Source organism: Ruditapes philippinarum, unplaced genomic scaffold (assembly GCF_026571515.1).
Source record: "Ruditapes philippinarum isolate M1 unplaced genomic scaffold, ASM2657151v2 ctg363_1_1_1_1, whole genome shotgun sequence".
Taxonomy (NCBI): Eukaryota; Metazoa; Mollusca; class Bivalvia; order Venerida; family Veneridae; genus Ruditapes; species Ruditapes philippinarum.
The window spans coordinates 660,859-686,817 of NW_026851633.1; the positions used below are offsets into that span (position 1 = coordinate 660,859).

At 32.6% G+C, this 25,959-nt stretch overlaps 1 protein-coding gene across 5 annotated transcripts in view; it reads left to right on the forward strand.

Annotated features, from left to right (window-relative positions):
• The window catches only part of LOC132723004 (actin-binding LIM protein 1-like), a 69,076-nt gene that overhangs the window by 38,555 nt on the left and 4,562 nt on the right, over positions 1 to 25,959 (forward strand). For 3 of the 5 annotated variants that reach the window (XM_060707691.1, XM_060707900.1, XM_060707961.1), the window contains 10 exons: positions 2,863 to 3,013; positions 3,530 to 3,580; positions 5,763 to 5,780; positions 9,450 to 9,656; positions 13,473 to 13,730; positions 13,961 to 14,056; positions 14,958 to 15,043; positions 22,343 to 22,420; positions 23,544 to 23,627; positions 24,235 to 24,306. In XM_060707691.1, the coding sequence (XP_060563674.1) occupies positions 2,863 to 3,013; positions 3,530 to 3,580; positions 5,763 to 5,780; positions 9,450 to 9,656; positions 13,473 to 13,730; positions 13,961 to 14,056; positions 14,958 to 15,043; positions 22,343 to 22,420; positions 23,544 to 23,627; positions 24,235 to 24,306 (1,101 nt within the window). The remainder of the gene's footprint in view (positions 1 to 2,862; positions 3,014 to 3,529; positions 3,581 to 5,762; positions 5,781 to 9,449; positions 9,657 to 13,472; positions 13,731 to 13,960; positions 14,057 to 14,957; positions 15,044 to 22,342; positions 22,421 to 23,543; positions 23,628 to 24,234; positions 24,307 to 25,959) is intronic. The other 2 variants (XM_060707830.1, XM_060707760.1) reach the window with 2 other exon arrangements.

A 25,959-nucleotide genomic window follows, 5' to 3' on the forward strand; every position in this document is an offset into this window, starting at 1 on the left:
CTAACTTGCCTATATTGCCACCAAAGAATACCATATAAGCATGTCATTTTTGCAGAACATTGACTATTTGCTCATCTTTGTTTCGATGGAAATTCTGGAAGATTTTGAATTTAAAGTAAGGACACTGGGGTAGCTAAGTCTATATAGACTTTGACCTTCATGTTTTTTTCAAGAATAGATTTTTAATTTCTCTGCAATATCTCTCTTATAATCCCTTAAACATATATATTGTATTAAATAAACAACAAAACACACCTCAGACAATGTACAGCAAAAAGATTCTTCGGGATGGCTGCCTCCATGCTTGCATAAAAATCAGCCCATGATATATAAATTTTGACCAAGCTTAATGCCCCAAGTTATAAGAGCATTGAATTTCATCTAGCATACTGTCTTCTTAAGGTTATCATACATCCAAAGTTTCAAGACTATGCCAGGAACCCTATGATTACATTACAATCATTTCCTATAAATCTCCCTGAGTTATAAATTTCCTCATTTGGCATGAAAATACACACCAATTTCCCACTGTGGCTGGGTAATGTCAATCAAACATTACAATCTGATACACAAGTCCTCCAGTAATCAACTGATTACTAGCATGTTTTCATTACAGAACTGCACATGGATAAACTTGCTATATAATTCATAAACATATATTAGCCAGCCTCCCTCGCTTGACAGATTCATCATTGATTTGCCAGACTTTTATTGCTTCTTGTGATTTTCTCTGATTATTGCTTGTTGAAGGAATAAGGAGGCAATTTCCTGCCTATTTGTATATGGTTGCATGCCAAACAATGTTATTATATAGAGTAACAATCCTGTCCTGTGTTTATGATAAGCTCATATCAATCTGTCATCGGGGTTTGGAGGTGGTAAATCATGGGCTAGGTGCTTGTTAGATGGAAATCCTGAAATTCTACTGCTGCTGTGATGATAAATATGATCGACAGAATTCCTGGATCACTGATTTAATGAGAAAAGTTAAACTCTTGTTATCTATAGATCTGATGTGAATGATGAGGCCCATTTGGATCATCAGGGGGAAAATGAATGTGTAATCCTCATTAAAATAAAGTTGTTACCTACTTAATACATGTAACTTACAAACTATTTGTAAATTCTGTATATTACATAACTTGATTAAGATTGACAAATTTACATTCAAGTTTTGAACAGACTCAATCAAACCGAGCCTGCAACATTTTAAAAGTTTGACTGCTTTGGACGTTCTCTCAATTTCATCATATTCTGCTTTCTACACTTTTTATACTCTATCAAACTTAGTGTAAGTTCTCTTCTGTCTTCCTTCCACTAGGGAATTGACCATTAAAATATTGAAGATGTGTTCCTTAATTTCAATTACCTGGTATTTCATTATAAATTGAAGTGCTTTTATTTTATTGCAATGTTTGTCACTGAACAATTTATCTTATAACCCTAATATAATTAAAAAGAGGGGTTTGACAAAAGCAATCTGTCTTGTTCATACTTTATTTTCTATTTGATTAAATAATTCCATTTGTATTGATTTTCATTTGTGTTCCATCTCATTATACCGCCTCCGTGGTCTAGGGGTTAGAGTCAATGACTTCTAATCCAGTTACCTCTCTGGCGTAGGTTCGATCCCCGGGAGATGCTTTGGTAGTTTAGCACGGAGGAAGGTAGTCTAGTACTGGTGTAACTCTCCAGAAACGATGGTTAGGAAACTACCTGCCTATATGACTGAAATACTGTTGGGAAAAGGCGTAAAATGAAACAAACAAACAAACAAACCATCTCATTATAATTTTAATAGTCCTTACTTACGGAGGCTGAGCCAGTAGCATTTACTCTTCATAGTTTTTTTAGCCAATTTTTTTTAAACCAAAATTAAATTGGTTACTTATTGCAAAAAAAGATTTATGTATCTACTTTGTTGAATAATTATCTATTTCTTGTTTTATTAGACAAAGGATATTACAAACTGCAGGTTAAGTTTAATATTAATAGGTAAACAATTTGTTGAAATTTATAATATGTAAGAATCAGTTGATATAATTATAGGAACATTGTTTTATTGGCTCTGTTTAATAAGGATTGTTATGATTATTATTTGTTGATAATATAATTATTAGTATCATGTTGTCAGAGTATAGATTCTGGTCAGACAGCATCATATGACAGATATTATTAGTACATCATTGATGTGCAGGTTGGCCTGGTTCTTTAAACTGATGTAGAAAGTGATACCATAGATTCCAGCACTTCTAAAGTTTGAGTTTGTTTAAATTGTGTTTCATGTTGTTAATGTTGATTTAGATTATTGTCTTATAGTTAAAGTCTGTCAGTAGATACTTGAACATATTGAGAACTGTCTGCTAGGCTATGATATAGTGTGTATCATATAGTGTCACTCACCCATTTTTAATTCAGTTTTGAAGTGCACACAGGTGATTGTTGTAATTGAATCTTGGATTTCTACTTCACAGAAGTGCAAGTTTGAATAAATATCATACTTCTTGAATAAATGTCATAATTCTTATATAGTTGTAAACACAGACGGCACATTTGCCATGCCAATAATGCCATGCCACCCCTTGAACATCAAGAACAAAATTTTAGCATCTTTTTAGGAATGTAAACGGGTACTGGATAGTAATTTTGTTCTTGGTGATTAAGGGGTGATTATTTTATGATAATTAATTTGACCATTATTGGCATGGCAAATGTGCCGAATACCTGTGGTTATAAATAATTTTTTTAGAATAGTTTTGTTAAAAACCCTAAAATTTAGATTCAGCTTAGTATAGTTATACTTTAGTATCATGACTTTGTTTGTAATGTTTCAATTCTTACTTTTTATATTTTTTCCCCTAGGATTCCTCCTATGAGAAAAAGGTAGAAGTGAATTATGGGAAATTTTATAACCAGAGTTATCTCAATAAAGGCTCACAGAATTACATGACTAGGGGTCGCACATTATCAGAACCGAAGATCAAGAATAATGTGAATCAATTTATTAGACCAGGTAAGGTTTAAGAGGAGGGGAGGACAATATATTTTGTTTTACCTATACTAAGTATATATGTATGGGCTTATGAAGTCTTAAGCTTAAAGGTCACTCACATGACTTGATTTGTAAATAAGCGCTGAATTGTGAAGAAAGATATTCTTGTATTAAATTCATGAATAACAATACAAATTTCAAAATGGATCAAAATGAAACTCTAATTATGGTTTGAATCAATTTTGAAACTCACATATCTTGCAGCATATACATATTTCTATCATTTAATTAACATATGCTATTTAAAGTCCACTTTAAAGTTAATATTACATATTGTATCTTTTAGAATATTGAATTTAAATTTTGATCCTTAAATTTTTGCATCTATAAAAAGCAGTGAATAGTTTCGTATTTATCAGTGAGTATAATTTTTTGAATGACACACATAACATACATATTGAGAAATAATCCTCCCTAAAATTCTATTTTTGGGTGAAAATAAAATATTTGACAGTTTACTTTCAATTTTTTTTTCAGCAAACTTTTCCTACTCAAAAGAACCACCCAGCTTTCTGAAGAATAAGAAAGGTATAAAAACAGATTTTCTATTTTATGGTTATTTATAGTAACTTTTTGTGTATTTCTGTTCAAATGGTTAATTTTTATAGCATTTTTTGATGTAGATTCCTCTTTTTTGCTTATTTTATGAATTATTTTTTTATATTTTTATTAACAGTTTTATGAGTTACATATAGCTTTATGTAAAACTCTTTTCTACTCTTGTCTGTCATTGGTGAAAAAAACCAAAAACAAACAAACAGTAATTCATTCTAGGCAATATACAGAATAGCTAATGAACAACTCTTTGGACAAAAATATTTTATGAACCAATTTCAGAACTGCCCAATGATAAGGAAATTATAAAATTAATTTGTAGGGTGAATCCAAAACTGTACTATACTGCACTCAACTATGGTGGTGCTGTTTTGCTTCATAACAACCTTTTCATTCCAAATTTTGATAGATTTGCCCATGAACTGGTATCATGAACTATGTATGAACCTAGTTCATGAACAGTTTGTTTATTAAGTTTAAAAACATTTTTACACCACAAATTGTTGTTAGGGTTATACATAAAAAACTAGTCTAACAAAATTATATTAAATTCTAAACAAGACATTTAACATATTAAAAGACTGTATTGATAAAAATTAGTTCAAATAATGTAATAAAGAAATTTCATCTACATGAACAGTTCATGAATGTGAATCATTTGTATCAGTTTATTTACGAAAACTCGACAGGGTAGTTAGGAGTTCCATTTCATGTAATGGAAGAAATCAATTTGACTGTATGTTAGGCTTTGCAAGTATAGGATATGGCAGATGAACATATTTAACTGCAAAGGATTTCTAAAAATTATATTATATAAAACACAATCACTTAGTTTTATAATCAAGAAGGCTGTGACACCTTATTAAATACAATAACATATTGAAGTTATCTTTTTATATGCCCGAAAGAATTTCGGACATATTATGTTATACCCCCTGGCGTCCGTCGTCTGTCCGTCCGTCCGTAAGCAATTGGGTTTCCGGAGCATAACTTAAGTTCCATTTGGCCCACAACATTCAAACTTCATAGGATGATTGTCCATATTGGGTAGAAGACCCCTATTGATTTTGGGGTCATAAGGTCAAAGGTCAAGGTCACTATGACCTTAAAACTGAAAACAGTTTCCGGAGCATAACTTAAGTTCCATTTGGCCTACAGTGTTCAAACTTCATAGGATGATTGTCCATATTGGGTAGAAGACCCCTATTGATTTTGGGGTCACAAGGTCAAAGGTCAAGGTCACTATGACCTTAAAACTGAAAACAGTTTCCGGAGCATAACTTAAGTTCCATTTGGCCCACAGTGTTCAAACTTCATAGGATGATTGTCCATATTGGGTAGAAGACCCCTATTGATTTTGGGGTCACAAGGTCAAAGGTCAAGGTCACTATTACCTTAAAACTGAAAACAGTTTCCGGAGCATAACTTAAGTTCCATTTGGCCCACAGTGTTCAAACTTCATAGGATGATTGTTCATATTGGGTAGAAGACCCATATTGATTTTGGGGTCACAAGGTCAAAGGTCAAGGCCACTATTAACTTAAAACTATAAACAGTTTCCGGAGCATAACTTAAGTTCTATTTGGCCCACAGTGTTCAAACTTCATAGGATGATTGTCCATTATTGGGTAGAAGACCCCTATTGATTTTGGGGTCACAAGGTCAAGGTCACTATTACCTTAAAACTGAAAACAGTTTCCGGAACATAACTTAAGTATCATTTGGCCTACTGTGTTTAAACTTCATGGTATGATTGTCCATATTGGGTAGAAGACCCCTAATGATTTTGGGGTCACAAGGTTAAAGGTCAAGGTCACTATTACCTTAGAATTGAAAACAGTTCCTAAAGCATAACTTTAGTTTCATTTGGACCACAATATTGAAACTTCAAAGGAGGATTGTTAATTGAAGGAGGTAATACTTTATTTAATTCCCATGTCTTACATATGCTTCATCTTTACTAAAAAAAAAATCACTTTCGGGCATATAATGCTCCGCCTAGCAGTGCTCTTGTTTTAACATTCTTTTTAATTGGTACATTTTTACGAAAACTGAAAAAAATATGAGTATAAAATCTGTTTCTTTCTTGTTACTTTTGATTTCATTGATTGATGTTTTCTATTTTTATTTCATGCATGTTTATGATCTATTTCAGGAGGCATGATGTCATTAGGTAAGCTTAAAAAATGTATCCGTACATTTGTCCGTCAGTCCGTCTGTCCGCCTGTCTGTTTATCCGTTCTGTGTTTTCACTGTTTTGAACCAGCATTTTATTTAAGTGTTTAACATGATAAGGTGTACAGGGAATTGAGACTAGAAATATTGACATTGTTATGTTCACAGTCATTGGTCAATTTCAAAAATGATAAAGTAATCAACCAATCAGAACCTATGTAAGATTTTGTGACTGATTTTTCAAACCCTTGGTTTCAAAAGTTTGCACTAGTGTATGGCTTTTGTAAAACATTGTTACATATAGGTGATGGGTACTCGGATAATAAAGTATATTATTTACAAAGATATTTTTTGGCTTATGTGAGGTCATATATCAAATTTTATTGGTAAAACATGAAATTTTGCAAGTCTGGTAGTTATTCACTTTTTATTCCTGTTTGTGTCAAAATTTATTTCAAATATTGGGTTATCTTAGCAATACTTCTCTGCTTTTCCTCATGGTATAGAAAATTAAGAAGATATAACATTTTCTCAGATATTTTATATTCATAAAATACATATATGCTTTTGCTTTTTTCAGACATAATAATACAATATTGTGATTGTTAAAATGTATAGGCTAACCCTGATATATCACAGGTTAGGTGGATTTTATATGATTTTCAGGAAAATGTCAGGAGTTTATGAAACTGTACTAAATTATACCACCATGGACTGCACTGTGCTCTGCTGTACTCCATCCACTGCTCTGCTGCTGCTTTGCTTCTGAAAAACATTTCATTTTTTAAATTTTGATAGATTTTCCCACTTCTTTATTTTGGAACTGCTGGGCATAGTTTATAACTGTCTATAGTCAGGAACTGAAACTGTCCATAGCTTGGAACTATCAAAAGTTTGGATGTGTCCATAGTTAACAACTTTCCATAGTTTGAAACAAACCATAGTTTGAAATTTTCTATAGTTTGGAACTGTAATATTATTTTGTGCTAACAGACTTAAGTTAAGCAGCCAACTATGTAGAGTCTAGTAAGACTGTATTTATTGAACTGTTGTACCTCTATGAATAAGTCATTACCCTGTCTTAAATGTCAAGGAAAAGAACCTAATGCTAGCCAATATGATAAGTAATCTGTTGTTAGTTGTACTCACAATTATGCATCAACATTTTACTCTTAAAGATACATTGAACAGACCAATTCTGATAAGTTGAAAATTAACATTGGAATAAAGAACATACAATATATATTTTTGTGGGTTTTTTTTCGGCACCTGCAAATTCCATGTTACTTGTAATAATAGGTAAATAAAAAGACGTAGAGGCACAGTTTGATAGTTTGGTTATTCTATCAAAATTATAGCATGTGTCAGGTCACAAGATCATACCAAGTATTGGGAGAGGAAAATACCTATCATTGCCATACACCCACACTTTTTACTATTTTATCAGTACCAGAAACAACTAGCTAGACACTTACCTGTTAGTTTATTATTAATATCTGCTACATTATCTTGAAACTAGGTAGGTTTTTTGTCTCCTAGTAATAATTATGTAAGCTTTTAGCCATATATTAAAGAATGACCGAGTTTTTCCGTATTTAAATAATAAACAGGCATTATCATTGGTATATGTACTATTACTGCACTTGTTTGTCTACAATTTATAAAAGTTTTCCACACTTTTCACTTTGCTTTTCCAGTTAGTCCAGTAAAGAAGTAATTAGAAAATTCATGCCTGAAATTTCTTTCTTTCCTTTTCGATATCTTTAGTAACATCTTTAACATTTTCTTAAAGTTAAAGTTTGTTATTTTTATTTCATTTCTTTCTTTTTAGCTCACCTGTCACAAAGTGACAGGGTGAGCTTTTGTGATCACTTTTCGTCCGGCGTCCGGCGTCCGTCCGGCGTCCGTAAACTTTTACTTTAAATGACATCTCCTCATAAACCACTAAGCCAATTTCATCCAAACTTCACAGGAATGTTCCTTTGGTGGTCACCTTTGAAAATTGTTCAAAGAATTTAATTCCATGCAGAACTCTGGTTGCCATGGCAACCAAAAGAAAAAACTTTAAATATCTTCTTCTAAAAAACCCAAAGAGCTAGAGCTTAGATATTTGGCATGAAACATCTTCTAGTGAGTGTCTACCAAGTTTGTTCAAATAAAAGCCCTGGGGTCAAAATTGGCCCCGCCCCAGGGGGTCATTGATTTTCCCTATATGCATATAGTAAAAACTTAAAAAATCTTCTTTTAAAAAACCCAAAGAGCTAGAGCTAAGAAATTTAGCATGAAACATCTTCTAATGGATGTCTACCAAGTTTGTTCAAATAAAAGCCCTGGGGTCAAAATTGGCCCTGCCCCAGGGGGTCATTGATTTTCCCTATATGCATATAGTAAAAACTTAAAAAATCTTCTTTTAAAGAACCCAAATAGCTAGAGCTAAGATATTTAGCATGAAACATGTTCTAAAGGATGTCTACCAAGTTTGTTCAAATAAGAGCCCTGGGGTAAAAATTGGCCCTGCCCCGGGGGTCATTGATTTTCCTTATATGTGTATAGCAAAAACTTAAATAATCTTCTTTGAAAAAAACCAAATAGCTAGAGTTTAGATACTAAGCATGAAACATCTTCTAGTGAGTGTCTACCAAGCTTGTTCAAATAAAAGCCTTGGGGTCAAAATTGGCCCCGCACCGGGGGTCATTCATTTTCCTTATATGTGTATAACAAAAACTTAAAAAATCTTTTTTGAAAAAACTCAAATAGCTAGAGTTTTGATATTAAGCATGAAGCATCTTCTAGTGAGTGTCTACAAAGTTTGTTCAAATAAAAGCCCTGGGGTCAAAATTGGCCCCACCCCGGGGTCATTGATTTTCCTTATATGTGTATAGCAAAAACTTAAAAATCTTTTTTAAAAAATCCGAATAGCTAGAGTTCAGATATTAAGCATGAAACATTTTCTAGTAAGTGTCTACAAAGATTGTTTAAATAAAAGCCCTTGGGTTCAAACTGGCCCTGCCCCAGGTGTGTCATTGTTTTAAATATATGTGTAAAGAAAAACCTTGACCAGCTAGACCTTAGATGTTAAGCATGAAACATCTTCTAATGGGTGTCTTCCAATTTTGTTCAAATAAAAGCCCTGGGGTTTAAACTTGCCCCGCTCTGGGGGGCCTATATACAGGTGAGCAACTTCAGGGCCATCATGGCCCTCTTGTTTTATTCATCCAAAACAAATTTCAGCATATAATGTTTTGCACTTGGTTGTCTGTCCGTCTGTTAGCAATTTTGTGTCCACTCTTTATCTTTTGAACCCATTGAAGAACTTAACAGTATGTAAGCAGAAATATTGAATGTCTGTGTGTGTGTCTAGGTTTGTTTACCCTCGCCAACGGAATATATAGCATCATAAAGATGATTAATATAAAACATGTTGCAGAAGAGTTTAATGATAGGGTTTGATTTCTTCTCTAATTTAAGATTATATTTGATTTCTTCAATGAATATGCCTTCATTTGTTGAATGCCCTAAAGTGCTCTTATTACCCAGGCTATATTCCTGTATATACTACAAAATAGACTCACAAATATCATATAAGTTTGTCTAATAGTTTGCTGGGATTTAATAATAACTGTCCTAGGTAAAATTATCAATTTATGAAAATTAATTTTTTTTACAGCTCAAGGTAAAACTGTAGTAAAGACAAGAAGGAGTTCCTCCCCAGGCCCGAGTTCCAGCACAGCAACTGGTGTCCGTAAGAACACGGAGGCTGTTCGAATGAGTATGTGGCCTGGAGGAAAACGGCCACCTCCTAAAGAGATAGCGAAAATCGAACGTGATGATTGGCCAGCTCCTCCTTCGCCAGCAGCTATCCTGCCGGAAATTTGTGAGTATTGGTTGTTTAATGTATTCTTTTATCAGTTTAACTTAAATTGATCAATGGTTCCCTTTAGGTCGGGGCTTGTGCCTGAAATAAACATATACAGGTTCCATATTCACCTACATTCATCTCAAATTGAAATGCTGAAAATTTTGCTTTTATCGCTAGTGAAATTTCACAGAAATGTATATCCTGCATTAACAGATAACAAATGAAAATTTTGGTAATCTCTAGAAATAGACCCCGGGGGTCTAATACACGGAGTATGAATTAGACTCAGTCCCTATCTGTGGTATGATAATACATCTGGAAAAGTGCCTGGAAATTTTCTACGAGATTACTAAAATTTGAGGACATTTGAAATTATTTTTTTATTATTTTGAAGCTTAACAGATGTTAAAAGTAAATTATACCTTGAAGGACCAGAAGAATATATAATATATACATAAAGCAGATTTAAATTTCTCTTCCAGAGTATTTGTTTGGAAAATGCTAGAAATCTAAGTGCAATGTATAACTAACTATCATTGTATATGTTTTCGTAATTTCCAAGGCTGCAAATTTTTTCACAGACACCCATATCATATATACATATAACACTGACTTAAAGTACAGTGGAAACTTTACAGCAGTCTAAATCTAATGTTTAATCAAACTTTTCAAGTATGTATCTCAAATGACTCAGAATTTAAATATATATTGTCAAATCTACAAATGTAATTTTGTGTGTCTTTATATGATGACACATCAGTTTTATTTGCAACTTTTCCTGGTACAAAACTATTTCAGTGTGTGGTGTCAAACATTTAATGGTAGATTACTCATTGTTTTAAAATGATAATGAAGAATTTAGATCTTTAAATGCATATATATCTCCTGTAGCATGACAGACATTTACCATGACTTTTTATGTAATGGACTTACACTGCTGTGACTATGGACCATGCCATTGCAGGGTTCATATATAGCCTTAAATAGTGCTCAAATTTCATTCCCTTTTAAAAGTCCTTGAATTTGTTAACTTTCTTGAAAAGTGCTTAAAAATGTTTAATTTTGTCTGAAAATGTACTTGAAAATGAACAGGATGAAAAAAGTGCAAGGTGCCAAGTTGATAGTTTCCATTTTTTTTATCAAAATAAATAATAACATTTGCTTAAGGTAAATTAGGTAACTGTAGGGGAACTTATGAAACTGGTTAAAACTAGTAGCAATATAAAAAGCTGTTAATAGTTTTGATAAAAGTTTTGCTTAAAAAAAGAAGTGCTTGAATTTCAGAATGGAGTGTCTGTATGAACCCTGCATTGTTAAGTCCAGCATTTTCAAGGTCAAAACACTGGTATCATTAACCCTTAAACAACTTGAACCTGAACTGATGAGCCACCAGTATTGAACCAGGTCAGCTTGTACTCCTGCACAGTCTGACCAGGCTTGACACTGTTGATAGCTCAATTTTTGTATTCTGATATTCAAGTTCATAGAACTGTAAATGGACATTTCCAAATTCAAAGCAGGGCAAAAAGTCCATTTCACCAAATCACCGGGTTTTAGGGGAAAAAGCAGTCAATGCTTATTTTGGGGTCTTCTTACATTGGGGCAGATGTTTTAAAAAAAAGCCCCTGGGCCCTTTGGCTACAAACTGCGGGAAATATATAAAAATAGTCTAAAAAAATAATGTTCACTTTGAAAATGTAATGAAAAAAAAAGACCTATTATTTAGTGCAGACTTTTAGGGATTATAAATCTACTTTAAAATTGGTAAATTTAATTAAATTGTTTTACAACTAGACTTTATACATTATTTTACACGGGGGTAAATGCTTAAAAAATGTAAACAATAATGTTTGTATAAATACACTTAATGAGAACTGCAAAAAACACTGTCTTAGATCTGCATAACAGATGTATAATAACTTGTCTGACAAAGTGCATCTTCTTACATTAAAGTGTAAAAACTGCATTGAAGAAAGTTAACAATTAAAGTTATAAGTTTTATGGCAACTCTGGAGTGTATGACATGGCTGTCTGTGAAAAAATTTGTAACCTTGGAAATTTGTGAAAAAATAAATATAAATACTGTACATTGCACTTGAATTGCTAACATTTTCCAGACAAATCCAGACAAATACTCTTCAAGAGAAGTTGAAAACTGCTTTATATATTATATATACATTTGTATTTAAAAAAACAAACCAAAAAAAAAAAATGTAATATGTTTGACAATTGTTATATGTTTGGTACAACCTTGAAATATAACTTTGTTTTTTTTAGTGTATGTTATACTTGCAACAGTAAGGGTGTTCTAAATTTAGTTATTATATAAAACAATAAAATTCTATACCAATTTACAGTCGTAGTTCAATGCTTAATGTGTAAAAAATCATCTTAAACTGCTTTAAACTGAAATACTTTTACAACTGTTGATCTGCTATGACTATGGTTTCAAAAAAGTTTGTATTTACATGAGAAAATTTGAGAAACCTGACTTTTAAATAGCTGTTTAGAAACTATATGTAAATGTAATTTATATCTGTTAAAGTACAGAATGAGTCAGGTTGACTCAATAGGTGTGAAAAAGTAATTTGAGACACTTGTGTAAACAAATGCAGTGTGGCAATTATAAATATGCATGTAGGTGATATAAAGGTAATTTATAAATGAAATACTTTTTACAGATTAAGCATATTTTTTTGTACAATTAATTTTATAAGCCAATTAGATTCAAGCCATTTAATTGTATTCCATTTTAACTGTGCATTGTTTTTAATGCGTGAAAACTCATGCCTCTGGTATTTCGTGACAGTTTACAGTCATTTATTGGAAAAAATGTTTAAAAAAAAGAAGGAAACAAGATTATAATGGGAGGCATTAAATGTTGACACTTTCAGGGAATGTTTCTCCACTATAAAATTGTTATACAATTATAAATCAGCATGCAATGGTAGGGTAAAATACCATAGTTTAACAGTGATGACATATTCTGTTGCTGTATCATGCAAATGAACAAGAAGAACTAATGTCAGATAGAATTTTATCTTTCTTTTGTGAATATTTGTTAAAATGTCAGTGATAAATAAATAATTACATTATTTAGGAAGATCATAGGTCTGTTTGTTCCAAGAGGATGTAAAGAAATAATATTTAGGCTTCACACTATCATAATTCTGATGGAAAGTTATCATCAGGAACAAGTTGTTATAGGTCATCTGTTTTAGCCAGCTACATCCTGTGTCCTCCCATCACTTGCCGTTATTTAACATCAGAACCTCAACAGATTACTATACAAGTATTTAGGAATCTGACTGGTGTTCTATTTTCCTTTCCTTGAAAATCTGAGAGATAATCTTAAATGACCTTAAAGTGACATTATACCCATCCAAGTGGAAAAGATTGTGTGAACCAGTAATCAGTAACTTGTGTGACAAGTAGCATTTTCTGTAAATATCCTCCCAAAGAAATCAGTAACATTAAGTTCATAAAACCAAGCAGGGCAGTTGTATGTGTCTGCATTGGCATCACACTTTGGTAAAGTTTTTACGTGCATTTTGGGCATTTCAAAAACTACTGAAGGGAATAGGTTGAAACTTCAGGCACTTACTTGAAAGTATAAATAGGAGGTCACTGTCCAAGGCTCATAACTCTTACATGGATATTGACAGAATTATGGCCCGGTTTGAACTTCTCCACATTATTTAGGCTCTTGTTTTACTGTCAAGTGCTGAGAATAGTCTAGCTCTGAAAATAGTCAAGTATGCTGTCCTACCCACAGTTCTTGCTATATTTCATCCTTTACATTTGTCATTATCTATGTTTGTATATTTCCAGTACGTCAGCGAAGGAAAAGTCGAGGTGAGGAGGATGACGATGATGAACCGATTGTCGAGGATCCAAAAATAAAACGAGAAATAGAGGAACTTAGGAAATTCAAGGATGAATCAGGAATTGGAAAAGTCATCTACAATGAACTTGAGGTTGCTAAGCAACAACCCTTAAAAGCATTGGATCCTTGGAAATCTTCACGTGTGCCAAATGCAGCATATGAACCAAAGTATCAGACTCGATATCAGAGTCCAATGTTTGCATGTATGTTAATACAACTTTATTTAATGAAAAATCTTTTTTCAAACAAATTGATAATGCCTGAAAAGACTAAATTTGTTCTGACAAGTTAAAGCCTACAAAAATCAAGAGTGACAATTTTATGGCAAGTTTTAGTAATAAAATTCACTACTTAAGCAATTATTTAATATACATTGTATTTAAGATCCTGAATATTACTTGTATTATTACTTGTACATGCCTTTTATTTGTAGCTCCTTCTCGATTCCTTGATCGTACAAAGAGATCATGGGATGATTGTGATATACGTGCTGGATATAGAACTATTGCAATACATGGACACATACCAGGTATGTATGTTATGTAGAACTATTGCAATACATGGACACATACCAGGTATGTATGTTATATAGAACTATTGCAATACATGGACACATACCAGGTATGTATGTTATATAGAACTATTGCAATACATGGACACATACCAGGTATGTATGTTATATAGAACTATTGCAATACTTGGTAACATACTAGGTATTGCAATACATTGACACATGCAAGGCATGTATGTAATATAAAACTATTGCAATACATAGGCACCCATACAATGGTATTTATGTGATATAGAATTTATTGCAAAACCTACCACACATGCAAGGTATGTATGTAAATATAGAACTATTGCAATACATGGACACATACCAGGTATGTTTGTATGAATGTAAAATGGAACTATTGCAATACTTTGAAATGTTGTGTAAAAGAATTGCAATATGTGGACACATATCAGGAAGTATTGAATTTCTGTCATTTATAACGTGTAGACGTACATATAGTAAAAACATATTGCTAAAATGAATGGCTGCCACAATACAAAAATACATTCAGAAAAGCTTTATTTTATATTTATATTTCTATGGGCATTCTTTTGATATTACTTTTACTGTAAATACCTCTTAGAGTGTTTGCTTGTTCTTGATTTAATGCACAGAGTTACCTGAGGTCTTTAACCACCAGGAACTGAGTTGCCATATGACCTTTAAATTGTCTGTCCTACTTTAGAAGAAAATTGCTTTGGTTATTTTGATGCTAGATGTTATTGTACTTTGATGACATAAGTTTAAAATAAATTTATGAAAAAATCATTGATGAAATTGATATTTCTAACAGTTTTTTTATGAGTTGTACATATTGTTATGTTAAAACATGTAAATATCTGATTTATAGAGTTATGTTATATTGTATTTATAGCTCCAAAACCAGGATATGGACTTGCTCCACGTGCAGCAACATTACCTGTATCTGGCATGTATGGTGGACCATTAGATTTAGATTATGTAAGTTTTATGTTATAAAGGTAAAACTATAAAAAGAAAAGCATACACCTAGAAATACATAAATAAGTATTGACATTTTCCCATAGCCTGTTTATGGCTAGATGACCCAAACTGGTTTTGAGGTCATTTGGTCAAAAGTCAAGGTCAGAATGACTGTAAAATGCTTGAGAAGGAATTAGCCTAAACTTGTAATAACTAATAGCAATTTTCATATTGCCCAGAGACAGTCAGTAGATGATCCTTATTCATTTTGAGGTCATAAGGTCAAGGTCACAGTGATATTTTATGAAAAATCCTTGTGTAGTCAAGAAAAAGAATATCTGCAGTCATAGTCTGTAAAATATATTATAGTACTACTAGAATATTTATACATATTACTTACTAATAAAGCAAAAGTTACAATAGGCTGATAAGCATTGCATTTTATCAAAAAATTTATCTATGTGTTGTAAAAGAGACTTTGGGAACATTTTATTGGCTTAAACATGCAAAGAAATCACAGCAAATGTGTGGCATGATGACAAAATTATATCATAGTTCAATATCACAAACTTTCTGTGAAAATTTTGTTATATGAAAAACAGGAAAACTTGTAATATATCACTAAATAATGAACTCATGCAGGTCAAGTTGGTGCTGAAATAATCAATCTCCTGTGAAAGTCTTGGAGAACTTTGAGAAATTTTATTTGAATTCTATTTGTTGTCTTTGGTTATGCTTATGTAAAGTGTTATCTAGAATCGTTAAATGACACTGTTGGTTTTTGACAATGAAGAAAATATATAATTTCACGGGTTTTTGTAACTGTTAAAAAAGTTTTTAATGAATGTGTTAAGAAGAGAACTTACTGAAAGAATGACATTTTGCAGGTTAAACAAAAAAAATACCTTAATCAAAGAAAATCTGTGAACAATACTACAATGAGTGCTTCATGTATTATGATTTCATATTTACAATTGAAAGCTAGTAACATCAATTTTGATGATTTGTAACATCAATTTTGATTGGACAATGATGATTTGTAACATCAATTTCGATTGGACAATGATGACGTGTATATCATTAATTTTGCTCTGCAGAGTTTTTATCCTAATCAAGCAATTTGCTTTACAGTATTACATTATTATTATATGTTATAAAGATTTTTGACAAGTTATATAACTGTATACAGTTAAACTTCGTTCGCTCGAACTCGGATCGCTCGAATACCTCCCTTCGCTCGAACTCATCGCCCAGTCCCAGTCCCAGTCCCAGCAAAATTCCAACAAGTCAACATGTTCTAAATAATTGACAGTCGGCGACACATGTTTTTAACACCTCGTTATCGTGACAAACGCAATTATGGTTAATTGATACAAAATAAAAGGTGTTTTACCGATTTGTTTGTTATCATACAATTTTTTTTTTGCCGTCTTTAGTAACGATAAAAAGAAAGTAACTCTTGAAATGCCCAAAGTAAATAAATAAGTAAATGACGTTTACCCGGATGGTTTTAATTACAACGTGAATTGTAACAGTGTTATCTATTTATAGAATGATACTTGTACGTGTGTTTATTTTAGTAAATGACTACAAATAAATGCTGCTGTAAAATGTTGTTTTTTTAATATTTTATCGATTCATTGTTTAAAATAAAATTCATCCCATAATAAACTTGAACACTGTTCACAGTTTAGATAATGATCGCCCGATCGAACTCAACCAATTACAATATACATGAATATAGATTAACACCGTGCACCGTTAATAGTGTTTTCAATAGGATAATAATTCTTAAAATGACGTATTCGACAAACAGATGTACTAAAAACAGTTATATTGACGTATTTATCATTTGACCGATATAAGCTGGAAAACCTTAAGCCTATGTTCTATGTAATTATTGTTCAACCTCGGTTCGCTCGAACTACCGATCGCTCGAACAAATTTGCACAGGCCCTCCGAGTTCGAGCGAACGAAGTTCGACTGTATATAAATAACTGTTGGGTATTTGACTCATACCTGCCAATGTTCTTTATAAGAAACAATAAATGTGGGTGAAATATATTTTCTCATTTTCCTAACTTTATGCTAGGAAAAAGTTAAATATCTTCTGCTGTGAAATATGAAGTTTCCATTAGTTGGTTTAAGGGATTTTAACATTAAATATTGATATATAGAAAGCAATATGGGCTGGTCAGAGTGTTCAGATGTACACCAGAACTGATGTATGTAGACCAGCCCAGCTGTTAAATAGTACTTAGCAGATAATATGAATTATTATTATTATTATTATTATTATTGAATGTTTAAATCATTTGTACTGTTTTGTAAATTCTTTGATCTGATTCTTATGCTGTAGGTAAATCTCTGTTATGCACTTATTGCACTAACAATTTTACACTAGTATGTTTTGATTTGCTTTGCATTTATAAGTATTGTGATTGATGGCCTAGTTACTACCAGCCTAAAATTACAGTAAATTAAAACTTGTCCAAGTAAAATACTCACATGGTGTTTATTGCTCTAGATGTTTTTACCTTTAACCATCTGAATTTGTGAAATGGATTTGTCCTGTTATGAAACTGGAACAGTCAATTTAAAGTTAAAGGGATTTCAATATCAAAACACAAAAATTGAGCTTCCAACAGTATAGAGCCTGGTTAGATGGCACATATGTACAAACTGGCATGGATATATATCCTGGTGACAAATAGGTTCCAGCAGAGCAAGTGTTGAATTTAATACTTTTTGCATGAATATTACTAATAAAAATAAAACATCTTGTTAAAATTGTCAGAAAATGGTACCTATATGAACAAACAAAATATTTCCCATCTTTAATGCTTCCTGAAAATCACACTTCGAAACAAAAAGCTAAAGATTACAGTAATATAATACATGTCTAACATTTTTATTTTTATGCCACCGCAGCATCTGCGATGCGGTGGCATATAGCGATTCACCTGTGTGTGCGTGTGTGTGTTTGTTTGTTTGTTTGTGTGTGTGTGTGTTATATAGATTATATAGTGAACTTAAAAAATCTTCTTGTGAAAAACCACTTGTCCAATTTCAACCAAACTTGGCAGGATTGATCCTTGGGTGAAGGGCTTCCAAAGTTGTTCAAAGAATTTTATTCCATGCAGAAATCTGGTTGCCATGGCAACCAAAAGGAATTATAAGAATAAATTTAGAAAATCTTCTTGTAAAGACCCAAAAGGCCTAGAGCTTAGATATTTTGCATAAGGCATTGTATGGTAGACCTCTACCAAGATTGTTCAAATTATAGCCCTGGGGTCAAAATCGGCCCCGCCCCGGGGGTCACTGATTTTCACTATATGTACATATTGTTAAAACTTAAAATACCTTTTTGTAAAGACCCAAAAGGCCTAGAGCTTAGATATTTTGCATAAGGCATTGTCTGGTAGACCTCTACCAATATTGTTCAAATTATAGCCCTGGGGTCAAAATCGGCCCTGCCTCGGGGGTCATGGATTTTAACTATATGTACATATAGTAAAAATTTAAAATACCTTCTTGTAAAGACCCAAAAGGCCGAGAGCTTAGATATTTTGCATAAGTCATTGTCTGATAGACCTCTTACAGATTGTTCAAATTATAGCCCTTGGGTCGAAATCGGCCCGGCCCGGGGGTCATTGATTTTCCTCATATTTACATAGTAAAAACTTATAGTAAAAACTTATAGTAAAAACTTTAAAAACATTTCTTCTAGCAATTGACAAATGCTAGAGGTTAGATACTTTGCATGAAACATTGTGAAGTGAACCTCTAGCAAGAATGTTCAAATAATAGCCCTGGGGTCATTGATTTTCAATATATACATATAGAAAAAATTCAAAAAAATCTTATTGTCTGAAGGTACAAGGCTTAGAGCTTTAATATTTGTTAAATGATATCATTTATAGGTACTCAACCAAAGTTGTTCAAATTTTGCCTCCGGTGTCAAAATTAAAAGTGAACTTTGATATCAGCTGACCTAGATTTTGACAAAGTGTATTACATGTTGTCCTTTGATGCAGTCATGAAATTTTAGGCTGTGTGAAATATGACCTTCACCACCAAATTCACTAGACTCAAGTGCATTGAAATATTCCTACTCTGATCTTTTATTGAGTTAACAGTAGATTTAACCACTAATCTGATAATAAGACTTAGATAGGTCAGGGATCTATGCATTATGACAATCTTCAATTGTATAGAAACAAAAAAAATCTGTTCCTACACTACTATTTAGTGTTGTATTATTGCGGTGGCATAGCATTTTTCTCAAATGCAATCTTGTTTTAAGAAATGTGAAAATATTTCTATAGTAACCAGTTTCCATTTTACAATGTATGTTGTATAATCTGACATGTATATTTTTAGCTCACCTGAGCTTGCTCAGGGTGAGCTATTAGGATTGGTGAATGTCCGTCCTCCGTCCACAATTGCTTGTGAACACACTAGTGGTCACACTTATGACTCAATCATCATCATACTTGGTCAGGATGTTTGTCTAGGTGATAGCTCGGATGAGTTCGAACATGGGTCATCTCGGATGAAAAAGTAGGTCACAGGAGCTATAAATCGAAAAACCTTGTGAACACTCTAGTGGTCACATTTTTGAATCAATCATCATCAAACTTTGTCAGAATGCTTATTTAGTCAATTGCTCAGATGAGTTCGAAACTGGGTCATTTCAGATGGAAGACTAGGTCACAAGAGCTAAAAATAGGAAAACCTTGTGAACACTCTAGAGGTCACATTTTTGACCCAATCATCATCAAACTTTGTCAGGATGTTTGTCTAGGTGATAGCTCGGATGAGTTCGAACATGGGTCATCTCGGATGAAAAAGTAGGTCACAGGAGCTATAAATAGAAAAACCTTGTGAACACTCTAGTGGTCACATTTTTGAATCAATCATCATCAAACTTGGTCAGAATGCTTGTCTAGTCAATTGCTTGGATGAGTTCGAACATGGGTCATCTCTGATGAAAAACTAGGTCACAGGAGCTAAAAATAGAAAAACCTTGTGAACACTCTAGTGGTCACATTTTTGACCCAATCATCATCAAACTTTGTCAGGATGCTTGTTTAGATAATAGCTTGGATGAGTTTGAATATGGGTCATCTCGGATGAAAAACTAGGTCACCGGAGCTATAAATAGAAAAACCTTGTTAACACTCTAGCGGTCACATTTTTGCATCAATCATCATCAAACTTGGTCAGGATGCTTATCTAGTTGATAGCTCGGATGAGTTCGAACATGGGTCATCTCGGATGAAAAAGTAGGTCACCGGAGCTAAAAATAGAAAAACCTTGTTAACACTCTAGCGGTCACATTTTTGCATCAGTCATCATCAAACTTGGTCAAGATGTTTGTCTAGGTGATAGCTCGGATGAGTTTGAACATGGGTCATCTCGGATGAAAAAGTAGGTCACCGGAGCTAAAAATAGAAAAACCTTGTTAACACTCTAGCGGTCACATTTTTGCATCAATCATCATCAAACTTGATCAAGATGCTTGTCTAGGTGATAGCTCAGATGAGTTCGAACATGGGTCATCTCGGATGAAAAACTAGGTCACAGGAGCTAAAAATAGAAAAACCTTGTTAACACTCTAGTGGTCACAATTTTGGCTCAATTGTCATCAAACTTGGTCAGGAAACTTGTCTAGGTCATTGCTGAGAATAAATCGAACATGGGACATCTCGGATGAAAAACTAGGTCACAGGAGCAAAAAAAAAAAAAAAATCTTGTTAACACTCGAGTGGCTACTGTTGTGATCCAAATATTCTGTTAATTGGTCTGAAAGTTTGTTTTGATGATTTCTAAGTCAAGATCGAACATGGGTCATCTTGGATGAAAAACTAGGTCACACCGCCCAAATATGGAAAAACCTTGTTAACATTCTAGTGGTCACATTTTCGACTCAATTATCATCAAACTTGGTCAGGATGCTTGTCTAGGTAATTGCTTGGATGAGTTCGAAATCGCATGTGAAACTAGGTCACCGGAGCTAAAAATAGAAAAATCTTGTTAACACTCTAGTTGCTACTGTTTTGATCCAAGTATCCTGGAAATTGGTCTGAAAGTTTGTTTTGATGATTTCTAGGTCAAGTTTGAATATGTGTCACCTGGGTAAAAAACTAGGTCGCACTGCTCAAATATGGATAATCCTTGTTAACACTGTAGTGGTCACATTTTTGACTCACCTGTCATGAGACTTGGTCAGAATGCTTGTCTAGGTAATTGTTTGGATGAGTTTGATAAGTCAGGTGAGCGATCTAGGGCCATCATGGCCCTCTTGTTTAATATGTTTCATAACATAATCTAGTTTTAAATGCCAACTAAACAATCCTTTGACAAGTAATTGTTACGCTACCCACACATTGAGAAATTGTTTTTGAACTGAAGGAACAGAAATAACTCTTTCTATGGATGTGTCAAGGTTATTTGAAACCATTCCCAAGTAAATTTACGTAATTAACTGGGGAATGATAAAAGTATAATTAAAGTATTATTTAAAACATTTTTGATATAACTAACATATCATAAAGAAGGAATAATCTTTTCAACATGGCATTATTTCCATATACATCATGTTTAAATGTTTTGTTTGCACATCCTGTTTTAGCTTCTTTTTCATGTTTTTGTGCTGCCACTACTTGGGGGGTGGGGGGGTATAGATTTAGCTTTGTCTGTATGTCTGTCAACCCAGGTGTCTGTCAGTTGACTGACAAAACATTGGAATGTGGGGATATCCAAATTTCAAGTTAAATCATATTTCTTAAATTTTTATTTTAACATATTTGATATTGACCGGTAGATTAGAATCTATTTTTTAACCATCTGTACTTCAGCATCATGTTTTAGCATCATGTTTTGAAGATTTTAATGTATATCGTATTACATGTAGTTTAAACATGTCCATCTTACTGAAACAAATACTTTATTTTGGAGCGTCTAATTTAGTCTCAAACATTTTTTTGCTCCAACAGGCACATATTCATCCAATTTGGGTGCAATCTCTTAAACTGGCTAGAATAACAACATTTTGTGTTTGAAGTTCATCATGGAAGTTGACTTCAATCCTGTGATGAACATATCTAGCGAGCAAGCATGGTTTTATCTATTTGCCCTCTTGTGCTTGTAATAATGTCTTAAGTGTTACCATAACAGACATGTCTGAAAATGTGACGGAACTTTTACAGTGTTATGTGTGACATGAAATACTAGCAGGAAATCTTTCAGACATGATGTTGCATTTTTCATTCTCATTTATCATTCATGTTGCATGGTATGCTTTATTTTCAGAGAGTTTATGATCTAGATGTGTCGTCTGGTAGAGATACGCGAGTTTCCACATCGTCCATTAATACAGAAACTAGTAAAGTATGCTCTTTTCATCAACATCTATTATGTATATATCTCAGATCATTTAGTTATAGGTTTGATAAAATACTGTATTCATGCACCATATATGCAGACTTATTACAATACCTAGATAATACCTAGATTGTAAGTGCTGTAATATCTGCACTTACAGAATTTTTATAATGGGTGTGACTTGCTGTGAATTAAGAATTGCCGGTAATGTACAAGGTGATTTACTTATAAAAATGCTAAAAATATGAAGTAGCAAAGAGAAAATGTCATGTGTACATGGAAAGAATAGTATAACCCTGCAGCGGATTTTTACACCATATATTTTGGGAATGGGTTCTGGTCGACTGAGTTAAGTAATTTTTGAGTGGTGAAAATAAGTCTATTAGTAAAAAAATGAGTCACAAAAGTTGCCAAATTATAACTATTATGGGAACTTCTGACACTATTACAGGGGAAAAAAAGGGCACTTACTGATATAAGGAATAAAATTTTGGTCTGCCTACCAGACCCGGTTTAAAGTGCCTGCTGCAGAAACTTGACTATCATATTTCTACTTCAAGCCCACACAAACATGTATGACATAATTCTGTATGCAACACATATAACAGATTTTATTCCCTTATTGGTAACATTAATTATCATCAAGAAAATTGAATTCAATTGAAAATTGGAAGGAAATTTTATGAATATTGGAAAAAAAGACTTTGTGCAATACAGTATTTTAATTTTGTGTTGTACTGCTTATTCATATGAAACATTGTCATCCATTTTATTAATCTGAATAATTACCTAAAATAATTTATTTTTGACGTTTAACCCTGCTAAATATGTGCACATGGACCTGCCCTGTTTTACATTTGGAGCAGTCCATTGCTAGTTTTATGGATTTTATTTTTGTTGTTCTTTGGCTGTAGTATTGTTGCTTTAACCAACTTTACAATGATTTGATAAATTAGAAATGTTTAATCAGTTGTTGGTTTGCTTGAGAAATAAAAAAAAAACCTATTATTTTCTGGTTGGAACCCACTGCTTACAAAATTAATGTTGGTTATTTACTAACTTTTATGATAATAAGTATGATATTATATGTTTACTTTTGAAAATGAAAATTTTGTATTTGGTTACCTAGGTTACAAGCACCATATTTGACCAACCAGGTGTGTCACTTATGACGTTCCAGAAAAGTTCCTGGCACACAGATACTAAACCTCCAGTAAGTTTCTTTGTTGTAACCACAAATTCTTTGCTAAACAGTGCATTTACTGTAATTGCTCAAAACAAAAGTAAAAGTAAGTTGTGCGTCTTTTAAATTTATGCCATGAATTTTTTCCTGGTTTTGGAAGTAATAATTGTTCATTGAACATGTGGATTACACGACCATGCTTCAGTGACAAAACACTTAATATCAAGTTACAACTGTATAAGTCTTATATGGCTGCATACAGGGCTAGACTTGCACTGTTACCATGGTTTTATTACATTTTCAGCAACATAATGATTTATTGATTCATAATAATGGAAAGCTAAGTTAAAGCATTTGTTTGACTTATTTAATATACAGTCAACCAGAGAGATTTCAAAACTTGTTATCCGAAACAGGAAAGAAAACATATTTTTCCAAACCAATCCCCCTGTACAAACAAACATTTACCATTATAGCTTCATGATACCCTCATTTTCAGAAGCTGTAACTTTAAAAGTTTGTTTATACTCCCTGATTAGCTTGGAAAACCCAAAATATTCTAAATTCCGTATTAAGTCTATTCAATTCTGTGTAGATCTATTATATCTTTTATGTTATTTTATTGTATTTTTTTCAGGTGTACAATTATGAAAGATTGAAAATCTCCAACTTTGATTTACCCAAAGATGTTGATAGAGATCAGTTAGAGGTAGGTATAATACTGAACATAGAAATAATATTCTATATATATTTCCAATGTTGATCATGACATTTTGATTTTAACAATTCAAACCATGGGGCAGTGGCATTCATGGTTGTTATACAAGGGTACACAACAAAGGACATAGTAAATTACCTCAATTGTTGCCACTAGAGACATAAATGATATTGATTTAATTGGTTCAAATCCTGTAACGGATATTTTTGATTCCTTCATGCGAGGAAGCTATCCATATCCTTATAGAAGGTCTGTGGTGGTTCAACTACTTAAAAATCAGTTTGCTGGATCTGAAAAAAATACACTTATCGGTACTTGAGGTCTTCTTCAAAACATAAAAAACCACCATACTCACCTTGATAGTGCCTGTGGGACTTAAAATTGAAACCTCTTATTCCTCCAACTCATTCTTTTTCCCTAACTATCCCCAACCCACAATCACAAAACAAAATAAATGAAATAATGAATAAAAATGGTAAAAAAGCTTAAGTAAAAAAAGATCTTGTACAGAGGTGGTAATAACTGATGTTATTCATTTATTCAGAAGACTATATTTTATGTTGACATATATTATGTATTTTAACTTAATTAAGCCATTACTGCTTTAACTACATTGTATAGGTTGTTGTTCTAGATAAACATATATTTCTTCTGTTTTTAATTTAAAAAAAAAAACTAGAACATACAGTATACATGTATGTCAATTTTTGCTCATGTAACTGTGTGTATTAAGTTACATTTATCTTCTGTGACAACTTTTTCAAACAAGGTTTTCTAAAATCCCACTAAAAGTTCATTGATATTAGAGCTATGGTTACGTAATTATGTCCAGTAACTAACCCAGATATGGTATACACACCGCATTCTAGAGATGTTCTTTTTCTCATATTTCCAATACAAGCTTTCATTTGATATGAGAGGGGAATTTGTTACCTTGTTGCTTCAACAGGTTAAAGAGAAGTTAATAAGAACATTGTTGTAATTAAAAACCATTATGAATGTGCATAGCATCATCTATGTTATATAAACTTTTCAACTTTGTAGAGAAATATGCCATTACAGTGTGAGAATGCATTCATCAAAGGTAATTGAATACCTTGTGTTCTAAAGTTGAATAGTTCATTTTCTACATTACAGGCTATATTAAGGTCACCTATACTATGTTACTATGTAAATTTAGGTCAGTTGTGTGCAATGTCCTAACTCTTGTAACTGGTAAACTGTTGCCTATATATAGGTAAACTATGTTACCAAAAAGATGCTCTGCAAGTTTATATTACTTGAAGGTTGATTGTGAAATTGGTTTTAGCAATAGATATTAACTACACTTGTGTCTATGTCCTGAAGCTAACCTGTACTGGTATCATTTATGATGTATGAAAGAGTATCTTTGGGGAAATATGGTATAAACTTGAACCCATGATTCACCTGCTGTCTCCATTAGGACTTGAACCTACAAGCCCGGTGTGGAGAGACAGACACCTTACCCACTCAGTCATAGTGCTTCATGAAGAAACAACATGCTCTTTTAAGATATATACTAACTAAAAACAAATTAACATTCTGAGATAATTATGTTAATTTTGGCATAAAACAGATTATCTTGCAATTGTTGTATAAAATCATTTGATAATAGAATCTATG